Source organism: Prionailurus bengalensis, chromosome D3, assembly GCF_016509475.1.
Source record: "Prionailurus bengalensis isolate Pbe53 chromosome D3, Fcat_Pben_1.1_paternal_pri, whole genome shotgun sequence".
Taxonomy (NCBI): domain Eukaryota; kingdom Metazoa; phylum Chordata; class Mammalia; order Carnivora; family Felidae; genus Prionailurus; species Prionailurus bengalensis.
Genome location: NC_057356.1, coordinates 45,713,193 through 45,732,778, shown reverse-complemented (window position 1 = coordinate 45,732,778; position 19,586 = coordinate 45,713,193). Strand labels below are relative to the sequence as shown.

Below are 19,586 nucleotides of genomic sequence, written 5' to 3'. Positions count from 1 at the left end.
TCCCTCAGAATAGATGCAGCTAACAGAGGAGGACAAAGTTGGGATGGGCTAAAGAGGAAATGCAAAAGTACTTGCATCACTCAGTCTTGGCACCCTCCAGGTCTCTGGCCACAGCTGAGAAGACTTTGACCAACATTAGCCCCAGTGAGCAAGGGCAAGGGCTCTCATCCTTTTGTTCCAACATACAGGGAGCTCAGGAGGGCATGGCAGCCTCACTTCTCTGGGCCTCTTGAAGGTCCCTTCTCGTCCATCTGAAAATCTGCAGCTTGGCCCCTGTAAGAAAAACCAAGGCCCATCCGGGGGCTGTGGAGTGACCTCACTCTATTCTTGCAGTCCTCCAACCGCTCAGATCTGATATTCCTGTTTTCCAGACTGATTCTCACCAAAGTCTGACAGCATCCAAGGTACAGAGCCAGAATTCAGACTCCGCTCTCCCAGCCATCCAGGCGACTTTGCAACAACTCAAACGGGAAAATCAGCACATACTCTCACACAGCAGCACCTTTTAGAAAGCATTCGGGGAACACAGCAGAGGCGTCAGGCCACTCAAAACTCATTTTATGAGTCATTCAAATGCCAGCAAGAAAAACAGCCTGTAGGGGAAGGGAACACTGTTGAGTCCAAACCGAAGGAAGACTCAAGACCAAAGGCCACGTTTTTGAAACCATAGGGGGAAATGGACAAGCCATCCCATGAGCCGGGGTCCTGCCACAGGGAGACCACACGAAGCCGGCTATCCCAGACAGAAGTGTTCTTGTGCTTCTCTTCTGACCTGAGCTTGAAGGAAAATGGAAACGAAACTACTAGCTCTGGGCATGGTTACACGGGGCTGAGCCAGCTCCCAGTGCAAGTGGGAGATGCCAATGTTAATAAAATGTCACCTCAACTGCTTTTGCCAGGGTTATAAAAAGAAACAGGAGACCTCCTCCCTTGGGGATCTTCTGTTAATTGCCATTTACAAAGTTCTGTTTGCTAGGCCTGGAATATGCATTATTTTCCCTTTGAAAACAAAAAAGAAACTTCTAAAATATCAATCAGCATTCCAAATGGCAAAGTGATTTGTTTTCCAACTCATACTCTCGGATCAGCTCGGTAGTCTGAAATGCAGGCATCTGGTAACAATTTGTGACAATATAAAATCAAAGCTAAACTCCCGTGTAAATATATATATTTTTAGCCCAGATTTCACCAGCCTGCACGTATCTTATCCATTTCCTTATATTCCAGCCTTGACTTTTATTTTCCTGGCTCCAAAAGAACTAGAGTCACACATAACGAATGTCACACCTCTTAATAAGCTCTACAGGCTAAATTCTTTCCAGCTCTGAGAAATACAGCTTGCAGAGAGGGTGTATCCAGCCTGGGCGACTGGATTGAAATATATCCTTCCCATCTCTTCCAATCAGCCTGGCCTCAACTGCAGCACTGCATTTGCAGCAAACAGGGCCGAATAAAAAAACCCGATTTAGTCCCTCTCTTTACACATAGCTGCTCCCCATGGACACATCCATACTCACGTATGGGCTCAACAGGTAAATGACACCAAACACCCGCGTATATTCTTAGACAGTGACAAGTGTTGGAATAGTACAAGCGCCAAAAAACACCACCTGGATCCTCAAACAAAACCCCTTTTGCTCGGGAAGGTCACAAAACTTGTTTGGATAAAACGATGCACGTGTCAAAGGCAATAAAGCACAGTGGCAGAAGTATGGTCTTACGCGTTAGACGGGATCCCTGCTCTGCCCAGCTCTACGTGACTTGGCGGGAAAAGTAAACTCCCTAGAGTTCAGTTCCCTCACTTACAGGGTGACGTCAGTCCCCACAAAATCTGCAGAGAACCAGCAGGGTACATGGGCTGTGATAATCACGTCAGATTTTTACTGAGAACTCACTATGTGCCAGGCCCTGTGCTAAGTGCTCTACAGAAATCATCTGGTTTCATCTCGGCAGCCATGGCATGAGGTATCTGATTATTAAATGCTATTTCCTCCTCTTTAGAGATGAGAGCTGAGTTCCACAGGGATTACGGAATCTGCTTAAGGTTGCACCCAGGAAGTGGCAGATCTGGGATGTGAAGCGGTTTCCGTATGGCTCCATCGCTCAGAATGCCAGTGTTCAGTAAGCATGCCGTGATTATGAGAAGTCACCGATAAAACCAGAAAAAGATGCGACTGTGGCTGGCATCCCGGCCGTACTGAGAATCACCGAGCAAGTATGAAATCACCCCGACACTGCGTCCTTGTCTAGTTCCTGCAGCCGACCATTGTGCAGATTCGCAAGCACATCTTTTTCTCGTGGAGATCGTATCTTTACCCTCCACGTTCCAGATCACCCAGACTTCAGCACCTGGTAATTAACTGCAACTATGTGCAAGCGGAATTAGGAACTGTTTGAAAAATCTTACGATCTCAAGGAGATTTTTGTTTTCTTTAAAAAAGAAATTGTATGTCTTTAACTGAAATTAAATGAATAAAAACTGACTTATGGTTTTTTTTTTTAAATTGAGATGCTCAACATTCACCTTAAAAGGTAATTATTAGAATTTTTAGGCCAAAAAACTTGGAAATGAGCATTAACTTGAGATCGTGTCTGTCTAAGCAGAAATATCATTTTCCCCTTTGAGAGAAAAAAGAAAATGTATGCAGGGTAAAAGCATAAGCTTGGTGGGGTGGGGTGGGCGATGGAGACAGTGAGAAGCGGGTTTTCAGGTCTGTAATTTTTCTTCAAGCTAGTGTTTCTTTAACCCCTTGGCATTGGATCATGCCTGTACCCCCCTCCCTATACCAGGGATAGCACTACCATCCTGTCAGTCCACACGCTAGAAACCTGGGGGTGTCCTGGATGCCCCAGTCTCTGGTCTCTCCCACCCTCCACGGCCAATCCATCTCCAAGACCATTCCACCGCATTGCAAGCCCTAAATCCCTGTGGAACCCACCCACTCCCATCACCACCAGGCTCATCCAAGCCATTTCCTTCCTGGACCACGGTGGTGGACCCTGGTTTCCTCCCTCCCACCTACAGCTCCCCGCATCTCATCCTCTTCCATGCTGCAACGGAACAATCATTTCCAAACAGAGGTCTCATTCTTTTTTTTTTTTTTTAATTTTTTTTTTTCCAACGTTTATTTATTTTTGGGACAGAGAGAGACAGAGCATGAACGGGGGAGGGGCAGAGAGAGAGGGAGACACAGAATCGGAAACAGGCTCCAGGCTCTGAGCCATTAGCCCAGAGCCTGACGCGGGGCTCGAACCCACGGACTGCGAGATCGTGACCTGGCTGAAGTCAGACGCTTAACCGACTGCGCCACCCAGGCGCCCCCAGAGGTCTCATTCTGATTCCACCCGGATGGAAATCCTCTGATGGCTTCCCAACCAATCTTATGATGACAATCAACATCCTCGGTGCAGCCCTGAGTTCACCTGCTCTCCTCATTCTCTGTGCTCTAGTCACGGCCCTTTGTCTGCTTCCTCCAGGGCCCTGAGGCTGGTCCTGTGGACTGCCCCAGTCCTCCCGGCCCCACTAACTACCCGCCCGACACCTGCTCACCCTTCGGACCTTAGTTCAGTGGAAACCCCTGGAAGCCAGCCTTCTCCACCACACCTGGGTTGGACCCACCATGGCACTTATGCCCACCTCCAACAGAACCGAGGACCTCCCCACTGCAAAACACACCAGAGCAGCCATCTTACACTTGCTGGGTGATTATCCAAGTCTGTCTCCAACTGGATGTAAGCCCCGTGACGATGGGGACCACCAAGTCCCCTAAATTTCTGTCAATTCTGTTCGATTTGCAGCCCGTCACCCCCTCACCATCTCCACCCTACACCAGGCCACCATGTCTCTTGGCAGGATACTCACCTGGAAGCAGGAGGCTCACAGATTTCTGCCCACATCCATGCCTGTCCTCCTTCGAGCCGTTTGCCACACAGCCATCAGTGGGCCCTTAAAACGTAAGCCAGGGAGCACGGCTCCCCTATGTAACTCTCCAACCACTTCTAACTGCAGTTGTAAGACAGGGGGAACGCCCCACCATGTTCTATGAGGCTTTGCTGACTGTGGCCCTGCCCAGTTGTGGGGCCTCAGCTCCCTCTGGCTCCCCATTCACCAAGGTCCAACTACCCTGGCCTTTTTCTTCCTTAAACATACCATGTTTCCATCTCAGGGCCCTAGGACACATTGACCCCAGTGCCTGAAACCCATGTTCCACCCTAAGTGGCTAACTGCTTTCTCATCTTAGAAAAATCTTTCTTGGCCACTATGTTTAAGAGATGCTTACAGACCTCAATGATTCCCTCCACAGCATTCTTCAGAATTTGCTTTATGTAGTTTTTTATGGTTGCTCCTTCTTTGCCCACCTCCCACACTAGAGACTAAGACCGATCTCTGATGGCAGGGACCCCCAGCTCGCTGGTGCCCCACAGTATCCCCAGGCCTTGGCACAGGGCAGAATGCTTTCAACAAACCTGTTGGAATACTTGGACAAACAGCTAACACCTTCAAGTAGAGGTCAATAGGAAATGCTTTAGGACACATAAAAAAGAGAAGAGATACTATCACCAGAGAGAAGAGGCAGGGAAAGTTAGTGTGAAAGGTACCCCTCAGAGCCGCGTCTAGAAGTTCACCAGATGGATGGAAGGGAAGGTACAGAAAAGGAGGGATGAGCCTATGGCAGTTGTGCGGAGCCTCAAACCCGAATTATCTGGACTTTCGGCAGACCCCCACATCAGGAGAGAGCTTCCACTGATTTGCACCAGGATAAATGTGATGAAGCAAAATAAAAATGCTTCACCTAACACCAGACACTGTTTACATCTTCCAGGAGGTACAACAGAGCTCGAGACACACACAACTTTGTCTACGGCGTTGTTCCCAGACCTTGCATGGGCCCTAGATGCACTTCAGCGGCCTTCAGAGACAGACTGCTGGGCCCCACCTCCAGAACTGCTGATTCAGGATGGCTGAGGTGTGGCCTGGGAAACTGTATTTCTAAGTTCCTAGGTGATGCTTGGGCTCCTGGTCCAGGGACCACATTTGAGAACAAATGGTTTACGGCCAAAGAACTGAACAAAAACACAACTGCTCACCACAGAGTTGAGGTTTCCCCCCACCGCCAAATAAATCCCACAGAGCCCCAGCCACCCACAGACATTACCTTCAGGCTGTGCTTTGGGACTTGGGTCCTTTCCCACAGCCAGGGAGAGAAGGCTGGTCCATACGGACAGAGAGCCAAATCCAAGTCTAACTCTGAGACCCCACCATGCCCATTTCCTAGGGCTGCCATAACAAATTAGCACAAACTAGGCACCTTCAAAACACAGAAATTTAATCTCTCACAGTTCGGGAGACTAGATGTCCAAACTCTGGTGTTCCCAGGTTGGGTTCCCCTGGAAGCTCTAAGGAATAGCCCTTCCTTGCTTTTTCCCCCGCTTCCGGTGCTTGCTGGCAATTCTCTGGCTTATATCTCTGTCTCCATCTTCCCTGGGTCTCTCTGTCTCTCATGCGTTCACTTAGCCTTTTGAGGACACTGGTCACTGGCTTTAGGACCTATCCTACTCCAGGAGGGCCTTATCTTAACTCATTACAGCTGCAAAGATTCTATTTCCAAATAAGGTCACCTTCTGAGGCTCCAAGAGGACATGAATGTTAGGGGACACTATTCAACCCACTCCACACCTCAAGAGCTGCACAGGTGGGTGACCCAAGGGACTTCAGAGATTATAGGTAAAGCTGAGACCGGGGCCGTGCCCTGAATCCATGTCACTACAATGACAAGCTAGGGTCCCATGTCTGTGATGGTCAGAGGCCCTGGCACTGCTTCCACATTCAGACCCCCATCTTCCTCTGGGACCCCTAAACCAGCTTCATCACTGAGATTCCCTCCCCACAGGGAGAAATTTCTAAGCCTCCATGAACCCCCTAATACTCTTCCTAAAATTCTGCATGTGTAAAAAAGTAAATGAACTCTTTAAAAATGAGAGGTCGTGAGGGCTATAGCATCTTCAAGGGAAGAGAGCAAAGGTACACCTTCTAGAATTGTCTGTGGAGGTAGCAGTCCTCCACGTGTGCCCTGGGGCAGCATCTTCCACATGCCTGCGTGTGGGCCAGACCAGCTGTTGCCCTTAACCTCACCACTTTGCTGTTCCAAGCGGACAATGCTGAACATGTGAATTCAGCCCTCCTTGATTCTCTGTCCCTGAGACCTTTATTTTGGCAACGGAAATTGTCAAGACTCCAGTGTAAATAGAGGCGAAATGCAGTGCCTAATGGAAGGGGTATTATTTTCCTTCACTGCTCTGATTTTACTTTACTACTATTTACGAAGTTAAGACTGCAGCAAATTATCTGTTCAGTGTACCATAGCGTAAGCTCCACCAAAGCAAACACCTCCACTCCGGATGATCTTAGCAGACCTTGTCAGGTGTCTCAACTGCTTCTCGACAGACCACATAAGGCACTAGGTAATTGTGAGTGGAATTGACAGCTACTATTTTACTGATCAAACCACCAAGGGTCAAAACTCTGCAAGGTGCTTCACGGTACATTCTCATTTCAGTGCTTGCAGTACCCCAAAAAGGCAGGAATTCTTATCCCCCTTCTACAGAGGAGGACACTGAGGTTCAGAGGGATTAAATGAGAGAGCTAACTCCAAAGCTGGTCTTTCCAGTCTTGAATCTGTTCGCCCAATTTGCTGAGAAGTAAGCCAAGCAGTGAGCGGTGAGAAGCAGGAACAGGCAACAAACTTATTTGGAGCAAGATGTTGTTACTGGGGAAATTTTCCACAACCAGGCTTCTTTGGCCCGCCCCAGAGGTTATCACGTGAAAATCAGCATCCACGCCTGCTGAGAGGCGCTGGCTAGCCAAAACCGTGGCACAGAATTTTTTTGTACTTTAACACACTGAATACAAAATTCCTGCTCTGCCATATACACAGTTCATGTTCTTCATGGTCTTGATTTGCTAATCTATAAAATGGCTACCACACTGCCTTTTTGAAATGACTTCATGAAATTATATGAAAATATTCTGCACACTGTAAAGCCCCAAACAAGCATGTAGAGCTTCCATCATCAGATGTTTTGTCTTGTGATGGAGAAATCGAGTCCCTCAAGTACCCACACATTACTTTGGACATCTGTAATCTTATCTTCCTTCTTCACTATTCCCCCTCCAAAAGCATACTTGATTCAATTCATTAAATGTAATACTTACTGAGAACTACCTTTCAACATCAGATCAACCATTTGTCCCCTAACACGCCAATGTTTGTCCTTAAGCAGAACTATAGACTTTACTTGTCCTCCAGCTACTGACATTCTTCTCTTCCTAAGACAAAGTAGACATTTTGTTCTCATAAATCATTGGGTTAATGAGTAAAATGCTTTAAAATTAAAAAAAAAAAATCAATGTGCTATGCATATATAAATCTTTGGTATTCTCAGGATTTTAGTATTTTCTTCTTGAACGGTTTGTTATCTGCCATGGAATTGAACTTAGGCATAAGTACATGCTGGCCTTTAAATCAAGCACAAGACCGGCCCTTTCTTTCATGCATACACATTTTATCACAATATTCCAAGTCCTAAACTTCTAGCACTTGCATGTTCCGCTTTACAAGCTTTTGTCTTTGTAACTAAGCGTGCAGCAATAAACTCCAAACTACGTTAATGATAACCCTGTTAAATATAAACTAGCATGCAATTATCCAAAATGCTAACACAAACAAAAAAGGGGGAAAAAAACACAAGGAAACTCCGACTGGTTTTTAAAAGCCTCCAAGAACATATAATCAAACAAAAATAAAAATATAATATCACATAGTTTGTAAAAGAGAATAATAGCTAATACTTTTGTGATTCCCACACATAATATTAAACAGTGTGTTTGAGCCCCGTGGTTGTCTGTGAAAAGCTTGCTTTTTAAATTGCATGTAGGCTGAAACTTTTTTTTTTTTTTTTTTGAGATGAAAAGTAAGTGGTGGTGACCCTTGGGGAAATTCACAAAATTATGTCAAGTAACTGATTCTTATAAAAACCTCTGGTTTTCAACACTCTTTCCCCTGATGGTGACATTTTGTACAGCACTCCCAAAGGGAGAATGGAACCAGAAGATATGTAGTGTGGCCTTGGTACATGTGCGGATAAACCAGCTCTCTGGAAGAAAGGGAAAAAAAAGAATCCCTGATTCCCTGAATCATAAAGCTGACTGATTCCCACAGTGTAAATACTCCTATTAAGACTGATTTGAGACTATCAACCACCTCAGATTCCCCAGTTGGTTGTTTCTGCCATGTCCGTAGGAGCCAACTATCACACACCAGGTCTAGCAGAAACCAGCTTAGAATCCAGAGAAACCGGAGTTCAAATCCCAGCTCTAGATCCCAGTTAGGCCTTAGGCAAGTTTCCTTAACCCCTCCAAACCTCAGCCTCCATAGCTCTAAAATGGATAGAATCCCTGTTCCTCAGGATTGATGAATAAATGAAACAAAACAATGCATGTAAACCACACAGGTCGTTGAGAGGCACTCAGAACTCCATAAGTGTTCCTCCCCTCCCCGGGGAAGGGGAGAGGCAGACATGGATGCAGTGGGTGGGATGGGGCTACAACTTAGATGACCTGTCTCACCCCCACGACGGGGACAGAAACACTCAAGTGGGGAGGTTCCTTATTGTAAGATTGAGGAAGGAGGTGGTAGGGAGACTGTGACCAGTGCATGAAAATACAAGACCTAAAAGGTTGGAGGGGGTTACCAGGATTATCAGGGGGACTTTGAGGACAACGTTTTAAGAGGTTTTGCCAAATTTCCCTACTAACAGGCTCAGAATGTGGGTTTTGTTTGGTTCTGTGGTTGCTCTATAGAGGCAGCTGCTCCATTTTGCTGAGAGCCAGCCCTAGGTCATCACCAGCAAGCCTCTAAGGGGCCGGCAACGAAGGAGGGGCCTGGCAGGTATGCAAAAACCCACAGGGAAGGGAGAAAGTCTATGCTTCTAGGAGAGTGTGCTCAGTGCCAAACGTGAGGGCTCTGCTGGGTGACGGGTCAGAAAGGAAAGGGGCATCCGATGGGAGTAGAGCCGGGACCCTTCCCATGGAGAAGCGTGTGAGTACCTGACCCTGCGGGCCCCGTGGAAAGCCAGCACAGCATGGAAATGGAGGGTAGCGTGGGGTGGGGGGATGAGGGGGTGCGGTGGTTGTCAGAGGTGGCCACACGTGAAATATACAGAATTCAAAACTGACAAGGTCAGATGTGGGTTTCAGAAAGTTCCTTCTATCAGCCAGGGGGAGAAGGAGTAGGTCTAAACAGGAGCCAGGAGGCTCCAAAGGCAGAGACAGTGAGGGCAGGCAGGGAGGGACAGGGGGCCAGTGCACACCTCGGCGGTACAGAGTGCGGCTGGGGCGGGGGGTTGCACACTTCTGTGAGGACTCAGAGAATAAATAGTTTAGGCTTTGTGGACCATGTGGTCTCCACCATAACTACTCAATTCTGTTCGCGGAGCACAAGGGCAGCCAAAGACAATACAGAAATGAACGGGTGTGGCTGTTTCCCAGAAAATGTTATTTATAAACAGCCCGTGGGCCACAGTCAACCGACCCCTGAGTTAGGGGAAAGGGTACGGAGGGAGAAGATTCAGAGGGTCCAAACAAAGGAAACACACCCAGAAAGGAGGTAGGATTACTCCCATTTCATGGATGAGAGCCTCATGACAAGGTAAGGGGCAGGGCCAGGGCCACAAACAATTCTAGGAGTGCCAGGCTCACGCTCCTGTGCCGCTCCTATTCTGTAAACTACGGAAGGCACTTCGTAAAGCACGAGATGCATAAAAAGCAGCAAGAAAAGTGAGAAGGATCTAGATGTGGCTGAAGAGAGTTCTGGAAGCAGGGCAGGCACTGGGCAAGGCTGGATTACTGGAGTCCCAGGAATCCTTGTCCACCTTGGACCGTCCTCTGGGCCCTCACCCACAGAGGTCCTCCCTGAATGACAGAAAGGCAGAAACCTAAATAAGGAAACCACAGGGTTAGCAAATGCCCTTGGGTCACTTAGGCCACCTTCTGCCCAGTTCAGCTGGAGCCAACTGAACAAGCATTTACAAGCCTGACTCAAACCGCAGCACAGAGTGGAGCGAGCGGGTGAGGGCATGGACTCCGGAGCCGGACTGCCTGCGTTTGAACCCGGCCCCCGTGTACGGGCTCCGGGACCGTGGGCAAATAATTCAACCTCTGCTTCAGAACGGGGGTGACGCAGGGGCACCTGGGTGGCTCTGTCGGTTAAGCATCCAACTCTTGATTTCGGCTCAGGTCACCATCTCACAGTTTTGTGAGTTCAGGCCCAGTATGGGCTCTGTGCTGACAGTGTGGAGCCTGCTTGAGAGTCTCCCTCTTTCTCTGCCCCTCCCCCACTCACACTGTCTCTCTCAAAATAAATAAATAAATAAACTTAAAAAAAAAAAAAAGAATGAGTGTAATCCGGTAGTGCTGTCATCTCAGGGCAGTTATAAATATGAACTTGCTTAATCCTCATGTAGTGCCTGGGACGTGTTTGGTAAATAAAAATACTGTGTCAGGGCCCTGAGCCAGGTCCCACAGGGGAGGGCATTTAATGCTCCTGCCTTGGTAGGGGCTCAAACAAGTGCACCTCTAACCAAGCCCTCATCAGTGGAAAAATTGGCCTGTTTCTGTGATTCATGTCTCCCAACAGACAGGGACCACCTTTTTTGTCTGTATCTCTCATGACTAGCACACCAACAGCTCATAATCGATAGTCATCATGTTCACTGTTTGTTGAATGAATGACACAAGGCAGTATTCCCTCTACTACATACCTGACAGATAACAAAGCACCTAAGGTCACCCTTTGCCCACTCTGTGACCTTGGATTCCTGCCCCTCCATGGTGTCAGGGGCCTGGAATCGATGTCCACAAAGTGCTTTGTAAACCCGTAGGCCCGTGAGCAAGGGAGGTGGTAACTCCAGTTGGCTTCCTCAATGGGGTGGTGTTGGTTGGGGACTGACCAACTCATGAGGGAGTGGTTTCCAGCTTGGATGGCTTCCTAAAATGGCCATTCCAGTTATGACACCTTCACTGCCAGAGGGAACATAGCTGAAGGTGTTTCGTAAAGTTCTCCCTTACACCAGGGGAAACCCATTCATTTCTTCGTTCCTCACTACGTGTCCTGCCAACCGGAGCCACGTGAAACCAACTCAATGCCACTTCTACATCCGATGCTAAGGTTAGGTTATCTACACATCCCAAGCTAAACACGCCCCAGCCTCGGCAGCAGGCCCAGGACTGAGCCGCCCAGAGCCCTAGACCAGGAAGAACGGCAGCTCACCTAACCCAGCCCTTTAAATCCATAAGGAAACTGAGGCCAAGGGTGTAAAGTGACTTGTCCAGGGTCACCGGGCATGGCAGGGGCTGGCCCAGCATCCAGGTTTGCCAAGTGCCGATTGGCATTCCTGATCCACAACATGTCACCTCACCTGGCCTCACCTATCTTTCCCTCCCAGTGTGCTTTAAAGGCCACCTGCCCTATACCCCTCTCCCCACCTTAACAGCTCTCCTTCCCATGGGAAAAAGTCCATGCAGGCGAGGCTCCCCAGGACAGGTGTGGGGACATGGTACAGAGCCATGCTGAGGCTTCCCCACCCCCTTTCCAAAGGGCAAAAGGTCACACTTGAACTAGCTGCCCTTTCTGGGCACACGCCAGGGGAGAGCAGGCTTCCGATTTATTTCCCCTTCTGTGTTCACCCACATTACAGGCTTTGTGAGTGCAAAGGGGAGGGCAGCAGGTGCGCCTCGGGCCACTGACCTCAGTCCACAGCAGGGCATGGCCTCCGCCGCGTCTTGGGGAAGCGTCCTGACCAGGGCCTGGCCAGCCTGGGACTGCAGCTTTGGCCTCTGTCATTCATGGTGCCAGAAAGATGGCTTAACAGTAACCTGGGTTTGCCTACTGCTGGAGGAGATCAAAGTCCTTCACAGGTTTCTAAAATCCAGTCAGGTCAGGTGGCTTACAACAGGAAAATGGAGTGGGAACTTGCCTGAAATCACAAAGCAAGGAAGCTACAAAGCCTGGGGGAAAACGTCCATCTCCTTTCTCTTACTCTGGTGGTCGGTCACCTAGTTAGCCCACATCTTTCTTTTCAGTGAAGACAGGGGTCACGGATACAGAACCCGGACATTCACCCCAATAGCGGCAATACAGAGGGAGGAGTACTTAGAAGTTCCAAAGCAGTGTGAGCTCTGCCCCAACAAGCTGAGTGACCTTGAGCACTGTTACTTAACATCTCTGAGACCTCGCTTCCTCAATCTTACAATTGGAACAATCCTAGTACCCAGCCAAGCCTTCCTTCTTAAAAGGCTACCCATTAGCATCCCACACAGCTGTGAGGAATTGAGGCCCTCCCAGACCTGCAGGATCAAAATCTTTGCTTTTTCCAAGGTCCTAGGGAATTCTAAAGACATTTACATTTGAGAAGCCCAGATATAAAGCATTTGGGGCATGCCCACGCAGAGTCAGCCCTCAATTATATAAGCCCAATTCACACTTGACAAACCCAAGACACAGGCCAAGGCTCTCTAGAGGAAACAGAACCAGAAAGGCTGATTAACTTGCCCAGGGTCATGCAGTGGCATCATAATTTGAACCCAAGACTTGGGAATTCTTTTGCACCATACGCCCTCTTTCCATGTACGAACTAACTCTCCATCCATAAGGCATAATGCTAACGCAGGTGCTCTAAGAAGCAAAACCCTCATGCTTTTTAAAATTAATTCCCTGGTCAACTTGCAGGGTCCTCAATCAGGCCTGATGGCACACACTGGTTCACCTGGGCTTGACTTTGCTTCTGGGCGGCTGTCTGCCATTCAGAAGCTCAAGGAAGTGGAGTAACCCAGGACTGCCGCCAGCTGCTGCCAGAGATGAAATTTTTAAAGTGGAAGTAAGCCTTAAAACACACCTTATAAATTTACACTCCTTTCCACCTACTAACACTTTCCCTGTGCGGCTGGCACTGCCTAAGCAGAGCGCACGACAGGGTGTCAAGCTAGAAGGCATCTTTTTGGCTTCCCACCTCTGACACCTAGCCAGAGAGCAACCCCCAGTGTGTTGGCTTCCCAGGGGAGGAGCCCTGCCCACCAGGCTGGGAAGATACCCAGGCCTACAGGACTGGGTTTCCTAGGTGCTCTAATGGAGATGTGAGCAGAAGCTGGGGGCTCAAAGGTCAAATGGCAGGGGAGGGGAGACTAAAGAGTACAGAATCACATCAGTATGACTAGCCTGCTGTATCCCAAACATTTGCACTCAATAGCTCCAAAATTCTTCTTGGGCCTACCACATGCAAAGCATAATGATACAGTTGAGTGGCAGAGGAAAAGATGCCAGGCTTGGATGTCAAAGATCCGGGCTCGTATCTGGACTAAACTAGGTCTGTCAATCTACACATGGGGTGGCTGTGAAGCTTCAACCTGGGCAACCAGAAATGGTGCCTAGGCCTGGGCTGAGGAATTTTCCCCGAGTCGTATTTCAAAGTTTGGAAGTCCAAGCAATTACTGTGATTGGTTATACAAGTGTCCAGACGGAAATAACGAAAAAGAAAGCATTTCACGATTTCAGACTGAGAAATTCTGATTTTTATATATTCATAACAAACCCAATATATCTCAAGTTGATTATAAAAGGCAGATGATTTCAGATTAACTACGGCAATGCTTTCCAAACTTTCACATGTATATGAATCATCTGGGGATCCTGTAATCTGGAGTGGGACCTGAGAGTTTGCATTTCTTTTTTAAAGATTTATTTTTGAGAGAGCGCAGAAGGGGGGGGGGTGGCAGGGGACGGACAGAAGATACGAAGCGGGGCTCTGCGATGACAGCAGCAAGCCCAATGCGGGGCTTGAACTCAGGAACCGTGAGATCATGACCTGAGCTGTGAAATCATGAGGCTCAACCGACTGAGCCCACCCAGGCCCCCCTGAGAGTTTGCATTTCTAAGAGCTCTGGTAAATCTGCAGGTCCCAGAGCCCAACTTTTGAGTAGCAAGGCTCTATGGAATTCCTTAAATAGTAAGAGACACATCCGAGGCAAGTATAATTTGATTTGAAAAGGATATCCCAAGAGAACATCCATGAAGTAGGATCTAGAACTACCCTGGCTAGCATAGTTTCTTAAAGGGAGGCACAGCAGGGAAAGCTAATAGCATTTTTCTAAGTTAGTCTTGGGCCCAATTCAAATGAGTTTGTACTCTACATCACACTGTCTAGGCAGGTGAAAGTACTCTTTAGTGGTCATAAAAACAGCATGCTTCTGACAAAATTCTCAAAAGCAGGATGGTGTAAGAAACAAAGCATCCTAGAATATTTGAAGTTCATGACCACTGCAACAGCTATAGCCAAGCTAGGCTTTTTAAGGCCTTTCTTAAATCTCTGTTTCACCCATTTACCTCTTCTCTGTACATGACATTTCAAGCTGTTACTGTTGACAGCTGTAATAAAAAAAAAAAAATGCCTCTATCAGGTTGCCAGATATGGATAATTCCTAAGTAGGAAGATGAATGGGACTATCAGGAAGCATCTTATACTGACTCATCTTACTTAAAGCATGTGCTGGGGAGTAGGGGGATCAATAAAACAACCAAGGGGTTCATATTTATGGGACTGGAAATTAAATTCTGGCTATTCTTTGGATCAGAAATACTAACACAGGGGCGCCTGGCTGGCTCAGCTGGTGGAGCGTGCTACTCTCAATCTTGGGGTTCTAAGTCCAAGCCCCATGTTGGATGTACAGAGTACTTAAAAATAAAATCTTAAACAAAAAAGAAATGCTAAGACAGAAGATCCTCCATATCCCCTGAAATGAGATTCTTGGAGACAAAGTGTGAGGTAATCTGATCTCCAGCTGCTTTTAGCACAGGAACACATCTGTCTAACATGAGACACAGGCCAGCCTTGCATACTGGCTTAAAATAACATGTATGTTTATTACAATTCCTGTCATGACCCTCAGGCCTGGCTGGGCTTACGCTCAAACTATAGAGTCATTATGAGCCAGAGTGTGATGTCAAGCGCTAACACCAAGCTGCCCAGAAACTGCTGAGTACGCACCACTCACCCAGAAAGGAAGGGATTCCCCTCCTGTGCACTGGCCCGCTAATGGAGAGATGCATGCTCTGACAAGAAATGCCAGAGCCAGACTGTCACCTGTGCCCAGCATCACTAATTCACCCATGCAATCACAAGGCTGCTTCTCTGTTCCACACCCCTCCCCGCAGCCCCTGTGCACTCACAACGTGAGGCTACACACCAGACAGGGTCATGATTTCACCCATTTGGGAAGAAGGAGACTCAGGCAAATTTCTGGATGAGACTGGCTTGTTTTTCCCCATTTGCCTGTTGGGGGAGGAAGTTAAGTTTTCCAGTAGGCCACCTTCTTAACTTAGGCCAGCAAAAGCCTGAGCTTTCCCAAGAGCAGTACAGGAAAGAGACTAACAGAAAAGGTTCTCCCTTCTCATCTTGAGGCCTGCAAAATGTTTCCATTTAGGAAGGGAAAAACTGAGGCCCCAGGAGGTTAAAATAACTGACCCAAGGTAGAGACCAAGCTATAACTGACTTCACAGGAGGCCTTATTAAACTAACAAGGGAGAATACTCCCTCCCAGGAAGGAAAGAGGCCTGCATTTCTCCACTGCTCCCCACTCAGATTCTTTTCCAAACTCCGGCCTTACTGCTGACACAGACCTAACTCCCACCTGTCCTTTCAACATATGGTGACAAACTCCAGCTATTTCCTTCACAATAAGCAAATGTCCAACATTTCATTTTTTGCTAAGATGCCTAAAACCAGCAGATGACATAAGCTGGCAAATATAACAAGCTTGTAACTAACTCTAGCAAATTCATCTTGGAATGGAAAAAAAAAAAAATCATCAAGCCCTATTTCCTCTCTGTGTCCAACCTCCAAGGCCCATTGCAAAGAAATGCAAGGATTTTCCATTTCTTAGGAAAGCAAAAGGAAAACCCCAAGGTTTCCCGGGACACCGGACTACTATGAGCACAAGCAGGAACTTTTCTCAGGAGGGATTCACCGCGAGTCTGCAAGAAGTTCAGGCTTACACGCGCCACTCAGCCACCAGCTGAACCTTTGCGCCCCGCCAAGTCTTGCCTGGCGTGGGGAGAGCGCGCCTCTGGGTCTGAACCCGGTTTCTGAAAGTTGGTGATCTCCTTACAATGGGAGGTTTGGGTGAGGCTTTTTAATGGACTCCCGCAACTCCCAACTCCGGACTCACAACGTGAGCGTGATGCTTCTGCTCTTTGAGTGCCGGGCTCATGCACACACCTGTGAACACAAGTCCCTGGGGCCCCTCTCTCTTTACGGGCCCTCGTGGTTTGGAATTTGGGCCAGAAGCTCAGGGTTCCGGCAGGGCGCGAGAAGGTGGGAGCGATCCGTGTTCCGCGGCCAAGAGCCGGCTGGGAGGGACGCGGGGGCGAGGCGCGCGTCGCATCCTGGATACTCACCGGGACCTCTGCAGCTGTTCCAAGGCGCTGGTGCTGGCCCCCTGGCCCGGCTGCTCCAAAGAGCAGTAGTTCTGCGAGGTCTGCCTGGAGAAGGCGATGGGCAGGATTCCCTGAGTGAACGAGTTGAGGCGACCTCGACTGCCGCTCCCACTCCCGGGGGTCCCGGAGGCCAAGAAGGCGGCCGTCGGCACCTGCACGCTGGAAAAGGCATCGTCCTCCTCCAACTCCTCCTGCCCGCCGTCCCCGGACCCGTCGGGCAGCTGCGGCGAAGCACAGGAGACGAAAGGCGCAGACCGGGGCGGCTGTAGCTGCTCCCCCGACGCCCGGCCAGCGCCCAGAGGGCTCACGAAGCCCCGTGCCGCCCCGGGACCGGACCCCGGAGCGTGGCCGCCGGGGGCCGGCAGCGGCGAAGGCTGCGGGAGGCAGGGGCCCCATCCAGCTGCTACCGCCGCCGCCGTGCCCGCTGCAGCGAGCGCGTTGCAGCCGCCCCGCTCGGCGGCGGCGAGCAGGCTGAGCCGAGTCCTCGCGCCGCAGGCGCTGCCGGCGCCGGGCTTGGCCGCGCCACTCTCCTCGCCGCCGCCCCACTCCTCGTCTTGCAGCGGCGGCCGTCCGTCTAGCGAGATGTTGGTGAGGAAGGAAAGGGCAGCCTGGCGGCGCCGCGGGTCCATGCGCGGCTTCCTGGGGGGCTCGGGCGGCGGTGGTTGGGCCGGCGGGGCGGCCGCGGGCTGGGGCTGCTGCGGCGGCTGCTGCAATCTGCTGGTGCCCGCGGCGTCGGTGCCGGTGCTGCTGCTGTTGCTGCTGCAGGCGGCCGTGCCGGCGGTGGCGGCCGTGGTGGCGGCAGTCGCCGCCATTGTGTCCGTCTGCGGCGGTATTTCCGCGATGCCCGGAGAAGCGAGAGGCGCCCGAGTGCTAAGCAGCGAGCGCGAGCGCCGGTGACCCGGGCTGGGCAGGGCGCGGGGCGCAGGCGGCGTGCGCGGCGGCCCGGCCCCCCCGCGGGCGGGCCATGCTCGCCCCTTGGTGCTGCGGCCGGGGACGCCGCCGCCCGGGCCCACGCGCGCGGCTGTGTAGCTCGCCCGCTCGGTCGCTTGCTTCCTTGCTGGCTGGTCGCTGATCGCCAAGCCCCAGGCCCTCCCCACCCCTGCGGTCTTCGGCTTCCCAGACCCGGTGTCCGTATTTATAGGTGCGCGCGCCCTGCGCTCGCGCTCCGAAGCGCTCTTTGCAATAACACAGTATCACGTGTGGGGAATGAAACCTGGGAGGAAAACAAAGCCGCAGGCGGCGGCCGCGGAGGCAGGCGGCGGGAGGCGAGGGGCCAGAGGAGGAGGAGGAAGAGAAAGCCGAGCGGGTGACGGGGCGGGGGTTATCTGCGGCGGGTCCAGGTACTCCGAGCTTTCTGCGGGGAGTTCTTGGCTCCCGGGGTGCGCGGGCGCCAGTTAAGGGAGGCGAGCACGTTTTGCCGCCGCGCCCGCACAAGGAATCGGGAATCGCGGGCGGGGGTGCAAGCAGAACCCTGGAGTCCCGGCTTGAGAAAGTGGTCCCGGGAGAGTTATGGGTCTGCAGGACAGTTACTCGGAGGGAAGCTGAGATCTGGCCCACGAGCTTGTTAACTGGACCCCGCGCTGCCGTTGGGCCCTGAGAAGTAGGTCCTTATTAATAGTTATACGAGTAGGTTCACAACCCCTTACGTGGTCAGTCCCACCGTAAAGCTGTCGCTTAACGACTAAGGTTATGTCTCATTCATTCGCAGGCCCCTGAGATAATTGCGCACCCCTGGGTGCATACAGAGCCCAGGCACAGGTGAACATCTTCTGTACGGGCTAATTTATACATCCCCACTTGATGGTGCTGTCACTTTTCATCTCTTTCTTAGCAAAAGCCAACATCAATTTTTACTCTATGAAGACCAAGATAAGCTAAAAAGGCCTCACGCCCTTTTCCTCTAGTCACCCTGCAAATGTTGTGGATTATGATCTCTTTTTATCCCATATAAACTGGAACAATATGCACAGTTACTTTCTGACATTTAGTTCATAAACATTCGTTTGGCATCTACCATGTCTTCTTTTAAGATGGGTTCCTGCCCAAGGATTCAATGACTGGACAGCAAGTCTGGACCTGGGAGGAGACACAGAATGCTGTACCTTGGCCCCAGCCCCAACAAATGCCTGTGCTGGCTGAGGGGGGTGGGAGGCCAGAGGGCACCAGGAGCTCTCTACAAACGTGTACCGGTTTCCCTATGCGGTAAGGAACAATTGTCACACTTTATTAAGCTCTGTGATGTATAAGACACCTCTATACACTTTTCCGAGGGAGAAGCAATGCATTTAAGATCAAGGGATTAATTTAATTAAAGGTTTAAATTTAGCCCTGGAACTAATGGGTAACTCTACATTGAAATTCCACTCCACTTCAAGTTCAGGAAAGTAAATTGAGTAATGGAGAGCAAATACAGCCTGTCCAGAGATGGGCAGCCAACCTGGAGTATATGAGATATGGGTGAGTTTCAGGTTACATTTGCTTAGGACAAACAGGCACGTGGCCCTTCGCATGAAAAATTGCTCATATTTTATTTTATGCCATTTTTAGGCCTTTTGAAACAGTGGAGAGTGAGATCCATTTATAGCAGCCTTACAGCAGCTAAGCCAAAGCTGGGTGACCAGCTCTGTGAAATTTAATTAGTTTAATTATTTTGTTTAACTAACTACCTTGAAACTTCCAAGAGGCTTTATTACCATTAACTTAATTTGCATGACCACTGGCCTGGTTGTGCTGGTAGGTAGCGTTAAATGAAAGACACCCAATGAACTATTTTTTATTACAAACGTGATAAATGTTAATCGCACAACATTTAGAGAATAAGGTAAGTAAAGAAGCTTGGGTTTTTTTTTTTAAGTTTATTTATTTATTTTGAGAGAGAGACAGCACATGTGTGGGAGGGGGAGAGAGAGAGAGAGAGAGAGAGAGAGAGAGAGAGAGAGACTCCCAAGCAGGCTCCAAGCTGTTGGCACAGAGCCCCACTCTGGGCATGAGCTGAAATTAAGAGTCAGGGGCTTAACCAACTGAATCACCCAGGTGCTCCAG

The 19,586-nt window shown here is 49.8% G+C and overlaps 1 protein-coding gene across 2 annotated transcripts in view; it reads right to left on the bottom strand.

The window, feature by feature from the left end:
- CABLES1 (Cdk5 and Abl enzyme substrate 1) overlaps window positions 1-18,032 on the bottom strand; it is a 114,499-nt gene extending 96,467 nt beyond the window's left edge. The window contains exon 1 of one of the 2 annotated variants that reach the window (XM_043558449.1): window positions 16,506-18,032. In XM_043558449.1, coding sequence (XP_043414384.1) covers window positions 16,506-17,356 — 851 coding nt within the window. In that variant the 5' untranslated portion in view covers window positions 17,357-18,032. The remainder of the gene's footprint in view (window positions 1-16,505) is intronic. The other variant, XM_043558448.1, reaches the window with a different exon arrangement.
- Window positions 18,033-19,586: the final 1,554 nt, after the last annotated feature.